This window comes from Papaver somniferum, unplaced genomic scaffold, assembly GCF_003573695.1.
Source record: "Papaver somniferum cultivar HN1 unplaced genomic scaffold, ASM357369v1 unplaced-scaffold_81, whole genome shotgun sequence".
In the NCBI taxonomy this organism is placed as follows: Eukaryota; Viridiplantae; Streptophyta; class Magnoliopsida; order Ranunculales; family Papaveraceae; genus Papaver; species Papaver somniferum.
Window position 1 is genome coordinate 6,512,947 of NW_020651082.1, and position 14,446 is coordinate 6,527,392.

At 36.1% G+C, this 14,446-nt stretch overlaps 1 protein-coding gene across 1 annotated transcript; it reads left to right on the forward strand.

The window, feature by feature from the left end:
- Positions 1-10,430: 10,430 nt before the first annotated feature.
- Positions 10,431-11,858, forward strand: LOC113345227 (uncharacterized acetyltransferase At3g50280-like). The gene has a single exon (XM_026589031.1). The coding sequence runs from the start codon at positions 10,431-10,433 to the stop codon at positions 11,856-11,858; it is 1,428 nt and encodes a 475-aa protein (XP_026444816.1).
- The last annotated feature ends 2,588 nt before the right edge of the window (positions 11,859-14,446 follow it).

The window sequence follows — 14,446 nt, forward strand, 5'->3', positions numbered from 1 at the left end:
CAAGGTATATGCAGGGTATTTGGAATTCCGGCTTATTTCTGGCAGAAAATGAACTGCTAGTCATCCTTGACCTGCTCAAAAATGGTCAAGGTTGACTGGAAGTAATCTTTTTGCTGTTACAAAAAAGTCGTAACGGCCCAGCTATTTCAATTTTCCACGTAGTAACGGATGATAGATTTTACGACGACGTTGTTACAAAAACATTCGTAATGGCCCTCAGCTTATACCACGTTGCATTTAGTAATGGCTTAGAGTTGTTATTAGCGCCGTTACAACCCAGAATTCGTAATGGCTTCATCGCCGTTACAGAAAAAATGTAACACCCCTTTTTGTAACAGGCAAGAGCCGTTACAATCCGTTTTAGTAACGGCTCATTTCTGTTTCTAATCCGAAAATTTGGTGTAGTGTTCGGTTAACTATTATTGAGCCAACTTGTTATACACGTCTATGTATGGTTCATACATATCTAAATATAGGTATATTTCATTTGTGTGTATCAAACTAATATCATCTGGCGGTGGAGATAGATTGCTTAATTTCTAAGCAGACTTAGCTTGAATCTTAAATCTGGAGTTCATCTAACGGTGAATATTAATTGCTTTGTGACTAATCTATCTTAGCTTTGATTGTAAGCAACCCTCATTTGAAATATTATGTAAGGGATAACTATAGCATCTAGGAAACCTAATCCGACATTTCCGTTTGTCCTAGTTGCAAATAGAGTCGATTCTCCTTAACATAGGTTTTCCAGAACCATTATTAGGTTAACGACTTGAATGCTTCATTTGGGATTCGTGAAGCCATGTCCAACTATTTCCTCTGTAGTTGTGTATCCTGATCTTACGTTTTCTATTTATCTTCTCTAAAATTTAATCGAGATTTATCTCTGATAGGTAAGACATAAAAGTAATCACATCAGTTATTCGTCTCAGACTTCTGTGATTCCGCAATAAATTTTTTTGTTAATCAGTTGGGTTATTGTGACGTGACTAATATTTTTAGGTTGTTCTTTGAGATTATGAACCGGATTATTAGTGAGTTTCCTGTTCACCTTGACTTATTTAAAGACGGAAACAACAACTAGAATAAACATATTTGTTTATAAGTCTTCGATATTGGTTCATAGCAACTCTTAGTTGTGGGTGGGATCAGCTAAGGAATCATGTGCGCAGGGTCCTGTGAGATTAAAGAGCCGTAAGGAACGCGGTTGTACCTTAATCAGTGTGAGACTTGTTTAGGGCTCAATTGCATACCAGTTCAAAGTTAAATTGTAGTAGACTAGCGTCTGTAACGGCTTAATACAGTGTGGTGTTCAAGTATGGACTAGGTCGGGGTTTTTATGTATTTTGACGTTTCCTCGTTGACAAAATTTATGGTGTCTTTGTTATTTATTTTTCGCATTATATTTGTTTAGGTAATTGAAATATCACAGGTTGTGCACAATTCAATCATAGTAGATAAATCCAACCTTGTTTGTTGGATAGAACTTGATTGACACTCAGACATTGGTCTTTGGTACCATCTGAGTTATTCTCATATCAATCAGTCTCACGCATTTCTATCATGTTTTTTTACTGATTTTATTGAGAAATAGATAAAGCTTTTTGAGATCTTTTTCGATTAAGTCTCACTTTTAAGTTGTACTCTCAGAATTATATTGGACTTTAGTCCATACAAATTGCCGAACCAAAAAATTAGGTGTGGTTGTTATACCCCTGCGTTTTCAATTGGTATCACACTACGCAAAATAATAAATCTAATAAGTTTGTGTTTATTTGATCCTAAAGTTTGTTCAGTTAAACCTCGATAAATGAATGCCCTTGGGACCAAGAAAAAATGTTCGTTTAAGGGGGTTATTTATTTATGGGCATTTTAACAAAGTGGCCAGCTTCCTACCTTATATTTAATGAACCGGCCAATATTTTTGAGTCTTTTATAAACTAGCCTTTCCGTCCATTTTCACACTGGGGCCCACCAGATCGGTCAGCGATGTTGAATAAGTCAAACTCGGTCCGAGAATTTACCATCGTGCCCTTACCCATTTAAAGACGCTCTATCGTTCTCCCTTCTCTTCTTCGTGCCCTAAACACATGACTGCAAACCTATTCCTCTCTTCGTTCTCCCTTCTCTTCTTCGTTCTTTTCCCTCTTTCTCTTCGCTCTGAAACTAGTAATTCCTGATGTTAGTGAAGAACGCAAATGTTGTATTGACGCTATTTGAAAAGAAGCAGTAACAGTAGCAGTAGCAATTAGGGTTTCAGAGGCAGTTAAGGTTTCAGAGTAGTTCTTCTCCCTCTTTCTCTTTGCTATTTGAAAAGAAACAGTAGCAGAAGCAGTAGCAGTTGAAGACGTAGATGTTAGTGAAGCTATTTAGGGTTTCAGTGACGATTTTGATAAAGCGAAGATGAGGTACAAATTGGGATTCAAAAAATCTGAATCAAGGTGAGATTAGTTAACCCGCGACTTAGTATATGATGAAAATAAACGATTGATCGATGGAATTGTGTTTCTAGGTTTTTTTTCCCCTTTTGTAATTAGGGTTTTTTCCCTCTTTTGTAATTAGGGTTCCTTTATTCTTTAATTAGGTTATAAATTTCGTGATTGAGTATGAATTATTGCTTAATTAGAGTTTATTTGAGTTATTTAGGTTTCACCCGTTTCTGATTTGGACCATTTTGTTAACTGTTAACTAATTTGAGTTTATTTGAGTTATGTGTTCTAATTATTGCTTAATTAGAGTTTATTTGAGTACTGTGTTCTAATTAGTTTCAGTTGATTTTGCCCTTGTTTGAGTTTATTTGAGTTATGTGTTCTAATTAGTTTCAGTTGATTTTGACCTTGTTCTAATTTGAGTTGATTTTGCCCTTGTTTTGTTTATGTTGCAGTCTATTCAAATTGAGGAATATTAGTGTATATGTGGAGCCTATGAATGAGATTTTGGTATTTCCTGATTGCCATCGAGATGAAATAGAGTTGAGGATGATTGAGTACATGGTGTATTCTCAGTTAAAGTTGTATTAGAAAAAGGATAAGTATTCTTTGTATTGGTTTAAGGATCCATGTAGGCAGAGCCATTGATATATAATGAAGATTTTGACAATTTTTGGGAGGATTCTTATGTGAATGATGAGGGTTGTATATGTTTGTGGATGGGGATGAAGGACACAGTTTTTGGGACTCCAAATACTACACCAAAGAAGAAGACAGTTAGTAAGAGAACCACCCCTAGAAGATCCCCAAGGCTAAATAGTGTGGATAAATCACATGAAGGTGCATCAAGAAAGCTGAGTTTCATGGATATGATACAACAACCTGAAGAGGTGCCCATTTCTAAACATTCTCAGGCTAGTAGCAGTGGTTGCATTCATTCAAACCCAGACCAAGCTAACTTTGTTGAAGATGTAGAGAATATTCAGTTACAAAACATCAACATAGATGAATGTCATCCAATTGAGGATCCAGAAGCGCCTCCAGTATTTGACAGTGATGAAGATATTGAATATGGGTCAGACGAAGAAGATGAAGAGAAAGAGAAAGAGAAAGAAGAAGAAGAAGAAGAAGAAGTAGACAAAGAAGAAGGTATATTTTATTTGTAATCTTTTTTCTTTTTCATCATTGCATAGTACTGATGGTAATGTTGATTGTGCAGATAAGGATGTAGATGAAATACCTGCTTACATGGATCAATTTGATGAGGATTTTAGTGAGTACATGAAGGATGAAGGAGGTGGATATCTATTCCCTGAAACTGAGGTATTTACTCCAATTGACCCTACCAAAATGGAGGTAAAAACTAGATTTCCAAAAAAAAAGTCATTTAAGAAACATCTTAGAGGATTTTGTGTTCAAGAAAAGTGTCAATTTAAATTGACTAGGAGTAATCCCACTAGAATTAAGGCTGAGTGTAGGTTTAAAGATGAATATGACTGTAAATGGTTTGTGTATGCTAGCAAGAAGGAGGGTGAGAATACTTTTGTTCTTAGGAAAATTAATTTGGAACACAAGTGTGAAGGGGATCACAAAAATAGGAATAGATCTGCTGATCCTCATTTTGTAAAGGATTTTGTTCTTAATCAAATGAAGAATAAGCCTAAAAAAGTTGTTCCAGACCCTTATAAAATCAAGGAAGACTTCTTAGCTTAAAAGAAAGTAAATATACCATATCAGTGTGCATGGAAGGCTAGGAATCTAGTTTTAGAGTCATTATATGGGAATTATAAAGAGAGTTACAATGAAGTACCAGCCTTTTGCAAGATGTTTACTAAATGTAATGATGGGTCTGTTGCTAAGTTCACATTTGTCACAGTGAATAACACATTTGAAAGCATGACACTCTCATTTGAACCTGCAATGAGGGGTTTTCGCCAGGGATGTAGGGCAGTTATTGGGTTTGATGCCTGTCATCTAACAGGAGAGTTTGGGGGAGTATTGATGGCTGCAACTGCACTTGATGGACAAAATGGGTTAATAATGTTGGGAATTATGATATGTAGAAGTGAAACAAAGGAGAATTGGATTACTTTTATGAGACATTTGAAGGATGACATATTAGCACATCCAGTGAAAGTTGCTTTCATCTCAGATAGACAAAAAGGGTTGTTGGAAGCTGTTACAGAAGTCTTCCATGGCCATCAACATAGATACTGTTGGAGGTAAATTTCTTCACTCTATTAGTTTTGTTTCATTTCAGTGAAAATACCTTATATTGATTGCACTGAGTTAAAATGATTGCAGACATTTATACAAAAACTTCAAGAAGTATTACAAGGGTCATGAACTACATTTTTCTTTGTGGAATGCAACAAAAGCATACAAAATTAGGCATTTTCAGGTTTGTTGCTATGCTAGTTATTGTTTTATGCATTGTTGTTATGTTTTATGCATTGTTGTGATGATTTTTTTGGTGCATTTCAGGAACATTTGGAAAAAATTGTGAAAGAGAATGCTGCAGCTGGTGAATACTTGGAAAAACAAGATCCTTCTACATGGTCCAGGGCCTTTTTTAATCCTATTCACTGTTGTGAACATATGAACAAAATTTTTTCAGAGTCCTTTAATAATATGATTACCAAGATGAGGAATAAACCAATAATCATGATAGGCATAATGTATGCTAACTTAGTGATGGGTACTTGGTACAAGAGAAGGACTGAATCTGCATCATGGGTAGATGGTACTTTAGTCCCAACTGCTATTAAGTTGAAAGATAAATTGCTTTTGTTTGTAACTGATTATGGTGTTGACCCCTGTGTGGATGGAGAGTTATATATGGTGACTAGTCCAAAGAACTCTGTATTCACAGTGAACATCCTTGCATAAACTTGCTCTTGTTTGCAGTGGCAATTGAGGGGGTTCCCATGTATGCATGCAGTGGCAGCATTGCAGACCATAAGGCCAGAATGGAGAAAGTAAGACTTCTTTGTTAACTCGCCAAAGTTTTTTTTATTAATTTTTTAACTGTACCTAGCACTAAACTTTTAATACTGGGATTGAGCAGATACTGCAGTGATTATTATTCAGTAGAAAACTATAAGGCCACCTATTCACCAACCTTTGAACCACTAGATGATAAAAGTGAATGGGTACAGGTAATATTATATTTATATTGAGCCTTTTTATACAACTGTTTGCCCTACAGATCTAGGGTTTCATAAGTTCTATATATTTAGGGATTCATAAGTACTAACTGTTTGCCCTATCTCTTTTCTCTTTCTTGTTGCAGCCAAAGATGAAGAATAAGATCTTGAACCTTCCTCACAGTAGGAAAGATGGAAGACCTAAAAGCAAGAGGGTTAGAAGTTATGATGAACCTCGTGTGGAGAAGAGAAAAAGGAGGTGTGGGAAATGTGGAGATATCACTAATCACAACAAAAGAACCTGTATTGGCGGTGAAGTTGGATCTAATTCAAACGCAAAGAGGCAAAGGACTGAATGTGATGCAGAGACCTTCACCTTCACCAACACACTGACAAGTCAAACTACCAAAGTGAAGGGTGCATCTAAGTCAAACAAGAGGAAGGGAACTGCATCATTTGTAGGTGAATGTTCTACAGGACCTAACAGTCAGATAGCGTCATCTTCTACTCCAACTTCTACTCCAGCATCTACAAGAACTTGCATGATTCAGAACTTTTTTGGCATTGGATCTGTATCTCAAAGTATAAAACAAGGAGTTGGACAGGGAAAGTCTAAGAAGAAATGAGAAGACTTAGTAGAAATCAGGGTTTGCAGTCATTTGCACTTCTTTTTTGTGTTTGCAGTGAATGTTTAAGGGTTCAGACATGTGTTTGCAGTCATGTGTTTGCAGTCATTTTCTTTTGTTGTTGCAGACTTTAAGACTTCATCTGAAAGGAAAACTTTGGTTGCTCATGTCTTTATACTTTGGGGGATATTTGAGATATTTGGTAAGAGAGTACTAGGGTTCTTCTATGCAACTTATAGAGGAAGCTGAAGAAGAAGAACGTTATCAAAGAGATGAAATCTGGTCCCTTGAATTTTTTCGGCTAGATTGATGACATGTGTTCATCCGACCGTTGCATTTCCGACCGTTACATTTCCGACCGTTGCATTTTCCGACCGTTGCATTTTCCTACCGTTGCATAATCCGCCGAGTTGAGTCGGTCCTGTTCAAAACTCAGTCGAGGGTTTAACTGTCTTTTACTAAGGCTGTTAAGTGACATGTGTGCATTTAACAACAGTTGACCGTTTTTTGAAAAAAAACGGGATGGAAAATGTCAATGTCGGCCACTTTATATAAACATTCAAAAAAACGGCCAGTTTCTGAAATACATTACAAAAGCGTGGCAACTTTATTAAAAGACCCTTTATTTATCGATAAGTGAATATATTTTCTTTATATTTATATTTAAAGAAAAATTTGGGTGTGGTTGTTATTTAGACACTATTTTCTTAAAATGTTAACATCTTGGATGATATTAATTTTGCTACTATGGCTTGGATATTTGATGTGACGGTATAAATAACTGCAAATTATTTCCATCACTGTAAGATTCGGTCTGAAGATATTGATGTTCCCAAACCAGAAAATGGTCAATTAGAAGAAGTTATCCAACGATTAATTTTTGTCATTTCTAAATTACGTTGTAGAAATTTGATGGGCTTCGAACATAATTTAAACTATCCTTACGAGAATGATGCAGTTACGGAATCTCCAACAGACGAAGAAATTATTGAGTCAGTAATAAATGATGAGAATGATCCTGAACCAGAAGATAGTGGCGTCGTACCAAATGTTTCATTATACCTTCAAGCGATGGTCTCTTTAAAAATTACTTTCTACAACACGAGAAAAATATTCCTGAAATAGTGCAACCATTGCATAAAATTAAGGATGCGGTGAATTTTTGTTTGGGTGGAAGAAAAAAACAATCAACCATTGATGATTTTTTTTGAGAAAAAGTAACTTCACATTTTGGCTTATTTATACATATATTAAATGTAAGATTTATTAATTATGTATTAATTTGGTTTATATATATATATATATTTGATTCGTTTATATTTATCTAGGGCCTTTACGGATTGAATTCTTTTTATTCATATTAATGCTTTAAACGAGGTTATTCATTTATCCCCTTGGCTCAAGTCGGGACCGGAAAAAATTATTCATTTGGCGAGGTTATTCATTTGTCGAACACTCATTTATCAAGGTTTGACTGTAATGGGAAATCACTCTGGCAAACTTTTTATGTTCATATGTGATGCACACCAGAAATCCTTAAAGGTTGTTCAGAGTTAATTTTCAACAAAACCTCCAGTATCTCAGAATAAACTCAAATCAACTAAGACTTTAAAAACCTTAGATGATGGAAAATAATCTAAAGGAAAATAGAAGGGTTCCTTTAAGAAAAGTCGATACAGGAAACGTGCTGACAAAATCCCAAGGATATGGATTCTCACTATATTGTTACTCAATCTCTTTGAGGAATACTATCATGATGGATTTATAAATAAATAATTATGTACTCTTTAACCTCTATTCTTTCCTTAGATTTGAGTTTCCAAGAGGAAGATTTTAGGTTATATGGATTTTCAAGAAGTGAAAGATACTTCGGATGGCCTATAGGTTTGAGTCTTTTCATCTGTCGTAGTGTATTTCCTTTCTATAAGCTTACTTACTCAGATTTCTTTCCAACTCTTTCATGAAGGAGGTTTTTGAACTTTTGGAAGAAGTTTATGACTCTTCTGATGTTTTAACCATCTGCTCTCTTAAGCCTCTTTAGGAAGGTAGTGAATTAACCATAAAGAACACATATTCGAAGAAAAGTAAAGGTTACTATATGGATATGATGCTTTTTGAGGATCTTCAGGATTTTGCGATCATGCAGATATTCCTGTGTCCGAGATCGAATCGTTAAGTCTGAGATAGATCTACAAAGTAACGAAAGAAATGACTTTTTCCAATATATTTTGAAAAGACCTTGAAAAGTTTTCAAGGGAGGTAGACAAAATCTTCGTACCTCCATGTTTCTAGCGCCAAAGCGTAGTTGCATCTTGGAAAATATTATGCTTATCATAGACGTTGACAAATTCTTCTTGAGAAATCCAACATTTCTCGTCTTCCTGTTTTGGAATTTTCCACCAACCGATTTTTTCTTCTCGATGATCTTCTGATGGTTCATAAACTCCATCATGTGAAAACCATGGGACCCCCCTCTCTTTGAGCTAATTATATAGCCAGTCTTATATGTTTCTTCCTAGAAGTTTTTCACTAGCATCACCAATATTAAGAACTAAGTTGACATTTGGGTTTCTTGTGGTATCTGGTGAAGAATTTGACGGACAAGGTAAAAATAATGAAGAATTCGGTGTTGAGGGAGAAGAAATGTTTAGTGACATTACATGAACTTGTTTGATTAGCTGCTAACACGTATGATTATATTTGTTCAACACCTTCAAATATGAAAACAACTTTCGATTTATTTTTTTTTTTTTGCATGCTTACGTTGCCAATCTGCATGACACTTTCTTTCCACATCCACAAGACTATCCCGACATCTTTTGGCTTGCATTATCGCAACAATATCATATGTGACTTCCTCATTGATGGTAATGAAGCGTTGTGCAAACCCAGTAAAATCATGATCATGGTTTGCTCTTGATATCTCAAAATATGTTATCCCACATGACGCTACCATGTTGTTGTACACCATCACATATAATCTTGGATAATATAAACATAATTACGACAAATACATTCATCTTCTGAGACATTGAATTTTGGACCCCAAACTTTTCCCTTTTTAACTTTACCTTTGCCTTGAGATTGAGAATCCATATTACAAAAAATTAACAAATGTAGAAATGGTGTGATTAGTTTATCTTATTTTAGATTAGAAGAATATTGAGAGATTGAGAAATTCTGTTGAGATTCAGAAATTATGATGCGAGTCGAAAAGACCTTGAAGTTGGATATTTATAGTGGGGGAATTTCTAGGCTTTGAATGAGGGACTGATGAACGATGATCAAATCGACGAGCAATATCAAGACTGGCAGTGGCGCTCTTTTAATCATTGAGCGATGTTCTGAACATTGAGCGGTGGAATCTCTATCACTCGATAAAAAACCTACCATGTACTCCTAAGTAATATAATTGAATCTTTGACCATACGTTTGCCTCTTTATTATACCTATAGTGGGTGCAATAGTGGCAAACCATGATATTCAGCATGGGATAGGAATTGGCCTCGCTATCCAATCTTTTCACCAAATCCAAAACATGTAATATGTGGTGGAGCGCACATGCACCTTATAGTAATACCCTACAAACCCAAAATCCTGCAAAATAAATTGTAATCATTTTAGATGTACGAAATATTTACAATATACTGCAAATTAGATTTTGAGATTTTAAAGTATTTAATTAATTGATACTGCAAATCAGATTTTGAGATTTTAAAGTATTTAATTAATTGATACTGCAAATCAGATTTTGAGATTTAAAATGTTTAATTTTAGTTAATACAGCAAATCAGAGTTTGACCTTCTTGCCATATGTTCGTATTTGTATTTAATTGTCTTATACAAGTGTTCTTCTCTCTCCTTTTAACGTCCAGTGGAGATGTCAGCCATTTGCACATCTTGAAATATCCGATTCTGGCTTTGCGTTGCGTTGACATTTAAAATAGTTCTTGTTTACATGACACAGCACTGACAGGATATGGGGCAATCAGTAATGCAAATTTTGGATTCATTGATTTGGCATAGAATTCCTCACTTCAACGCTTGGCTCCGCCCCCTAAAATTAATAAAACTAGTGAAATGCCCTTGCATTTATTTGCTGTGTCTTATTTAGCCCACTAATTTTAAATATAGTCCACGGAAGTCCGTATACTTGTATAAAGGGGAATAGATACATTGTTTAAACAAGAGTGTCATAAAGCAGAAGTGTTCCTGAGCAGTTGGACCAAATGACCAGGGATATTAGTGAGGCTCAAATTCGATACATCACCACCACAATACGACCAGCTACGCAGCAAGATCATAAAGATGGTCAGCAATCTCATCAGAAGATACATTTAAGCCCGTGGGATCTCAAATCTCTTGTACGCCCATATATGCAACGGGGTCTTCTTTTTGCTAATCCAAAGCAAAGGAAACAAGATGCAGAAAAGATCATCACTCAGCTTAAAACGTCATTGTCCTGCGCACTCGACCACTTTTACCCTCTTGCAGGTCGCATTGCTACCACAGCCCATGATGACAACACTGTATCTTTCTTCATAGACTGCAAACCAGCTGGTGCAGAATTTGTCCATGCCTCAGCAGATGTTACCATAGCCGAAATCATGGATTCCACCCATGTACCACGCATAGTTCAACACTCATTCTTCACCCTCAATGATGTCGTGAACTACGACGGTCGATCCAAACCATTGCTTTCTATACAGGTAACAGAACTAATTGACGGTTTCTTTGTTGGTTGCAGTATAAACCACACTGTTTGTGATGGGAAATCGTTTTGGCTTTTTTTCAATTCATGGTGTGAGATTTCCAGGCGAGGCTCATCAGCAGGAGATCAGCATATATCATGTTTACCTATTTTTGATCGTTCGTGTCTAATGAATAATATGGAAAAAGATTTGCCCATTCGATTCCCTTTATCAACTGTTGAAAGCTGGCAAGGATATAAGTATATTCCACCTCCACTTGATGAAAGAGTCTTTATCTTCACTGAAGAAAACATTGCAAAACTTAAAGCCAAAGCCAACTCAAATATTACTGCTTTTGCTCTTAATCAGACGGCGAAAGAGGATGCTGATCATAAGAAGGTTATAATCTCGTCTTTACAAGCAGTGTTGGCACATGTTTGGGTAGCTGTAACACGAGCTAGGTGTTTAGATCCAAATGAAGTGACTGTCTATTACTTAGCCATAGGGGCTACAGGCAGGTTAAATCCACCATTGCCTAAATTGTTCTTCGGAAACTCGTCCATGGGTGAGGCTGCAACTGCTAAGGTGAGTGAATTACTAGAAGTCGGTGGTTTTGAGTTGGGAGCATCGTTATTGAACGCGGTAGTTAGGTCATTTGATGATGCAAAAATTCGAAGTTTTGGGAAGTCATGGATGAAGAAACCTGAGGTAAACAAGATGGATTACTACTTGTCAAATAATTCGTTGCAAACTGGGGGCTCTCCAAGATTCAATATGTTCGGAAATGATTTTGGTTGCGGAGAACCCATTGCGGTGAGAAGCGGAAGCGCAAACAAATGTGATGGAAAGATCACATCAACTCCTGGACCCGTTTCTGGTAGTATTGGCATTGAAGCTTGCCTTTCAGCTAAGACGTTGAAGGCTCTGGAGAATGATACTGAGTTCATGAGATATATTACAATTTAGAATCATTCATTCACATTCTAGTAATTACTCATAAGAACCCATTGCAAATCATCTTTCCTTGTTTCAAATAAAAAAAAAAGATTGAAAGAAATATTCTTTGTTTGTGTTTCGATTTCTGAAATGGGCTCCATATCCTCCGTTTGCCCCTTTGTCCCGTCGATTCGGAGAGTGCCAAATGTATGTCACTATCATCCCGACTTAATAAGATCTTTTTTCTTGAACAAAAAAATGTTTTTCTCCCTCGTATCATAGCCGGACTAAGTGTAGTTGCACGTAAAAAAAATTCTACAACTACATCCTTAGTAAAATCTATAGAACAATCTAAAAAATCATTATAAGTACTTTCATTCAAATCTTCAAACAACATACAAAGTTATGAGAAAACCCTAATTTGGAAAATAATCAATTTTCCTCTCTCCTAAATATTTTGTCTTAACTCTCCAAAAAGATCTCTCCTAGGTATAATGATGGTTGGTCCTATATATAGGAGTTTACACGCACGCTTGCATTGATTCTTCTCGCACGTTCTCTCTAACACCGCATGGTTCTTCACACTTTACTCGTGACTTGTTGACGTCATCTAGACTATATCGCGTGCGATCAACTATGCATGATGAAGAAGAGACCATTTCGCTTAATAACCAAGTGTGCGATAATTTACCCTACATTTTGCCTCTTCTCTTGGCGTTCTTTGGAAGAAAGAGCGGTAAGAGAAATCTTAAGAAGTTCTTTTGCCGCTGCGGACACATTCCCGTGATTTCAGCTTAACCGTCTACAGGTATTTACTTTCTCCTTTTTAACCGGCACGTCTTGAATTAACCGGTTGTCTTTTCTGTCTATTTATTAACTGGGACGAGGAGAGATAAATTTCCCTTCCCCACTTTGCTTTCCTTCATCGTCTTCCTTTTCTCAGAATCCTGATTTTCTTCGATTTTCTCCAGGTCTCGATTTGTTGTTCTTCTTATGAATCCTCATCCAAGGTTAGTATATTTTTCAACTATTGCTATCTTATTTTCTCCTTTCTGAATCTCCTACTACAGTTGCTTATCAGCCGTTGTTTTATTCCTATAATGCTTTTGTTTCAGCAAAAGTTCCTCATCCACTGGTAGCCTTCGTGTTAAACTTTATGAATTGATGGAAGGTTGAAGCCACACCCAGAATGTTGAGTAACCATGGTTTTCCTATGAAAGCATTATATGGAGATTTTACGTCAGTAAAGCAGAATACTATTTCTGTAGATATGCTATTTAGAGGAATTTTCATCGTTATTTGTCCCTTGGGCTTGTTGGCTGTTACATTCAAACTGTAGATCTTATAGGTTGATGGGATGAGTTCCTCATCTCTACCACCCATAGTATTGTATGTGTGATAAAATAATATATCGACTGAACTACCAGGATCTATCAGTATTCTGTTTATGGCCCATGTATCTGTGTCATTCATCTTCATCAACTTTTGCTTTTGGGATGATTTCTAACTTGACCACTAATGGGCTCTCGTGTAGTTATCCACCTCCTGGTACTTCTTTCGCGGTAAAAGAAATAAGTTGTTTTTTTCAAATCTTTCAGTGGTGATACCTTTCCAAAGTTGAGTATTTCTCTTCCATCGCTATCTCTTGGATAAACTCGACTTAGGACATTATCATGGAAGTCTTCTATGCTTTTGAAATAATGTATTATGTAATTGCAATATAAATTCTTATCCTTCTCTCCTACTTCAATCCAATATGTGTTCCTTCCTTCCTTCCTCCATACCTTGTATAGGCCCTTATGGTGGTGGTGGATTCTGTTGTGATTGGACTAGAAGTGGTTTAGCTTCCCCTGATCAATCATTCTGAGTATAGTTTTCTTCATATTTCTTCAATTATTGGTGGTGTGACCATAGAAACGATGATAAGCATAGAATTCTCTACTTCTTCTCCCTGGTGGTGGCTCATTTCACATATTTGGTGGTTCTGGTATGTCTTCCATTAAGATTACAACTTTCCAGATTTTTTCTATCACGCTGTTTAGATGCAGCATCTTTATTTGCTCCAAACCACTTTGCTACCTCCTAGGCCTTGGTTATAATATTGATTTTTCCCTCCATAACCTTCTGGTTGGTTATCAATCCTTTATATCTTGTTATTTCCTCCACGATTATTGAACTTTTTTTTTGTATTCTATTTCAAACTCTTCTTGATTTATACTGCCCATTGCTACTAGCTTTTTTCCTTCTTCCATTACTTTCTTTCCTTGACTCCCCTGGGATGTACTTGTAACAACATTTGTTGTCTTTTGAAATAGGCTGATATTCCCTTCATTTGCGTTTGTTATCGCAACTGGGTAAGACTCCATTTTTCTTTTTTTTTTCTTCAAGAGTTATGTATTATTCATGGAACTCGCGTAACTCTGTCATGGTTATTGTATCTTTTGACCTGAAAATATGTGTATATAATAAATCTGTAGGGAAAAATGCATTAATGATGGATAGTATAAGGTTTCTCTCATCTACTCTTCCGTCCATTTCTCAACACATTCTTCTCCAACGCGTGGTTAAATTGCGCAAAATCTCATTGATCCTTCTGCATACGCTGAACATCTTTTCAA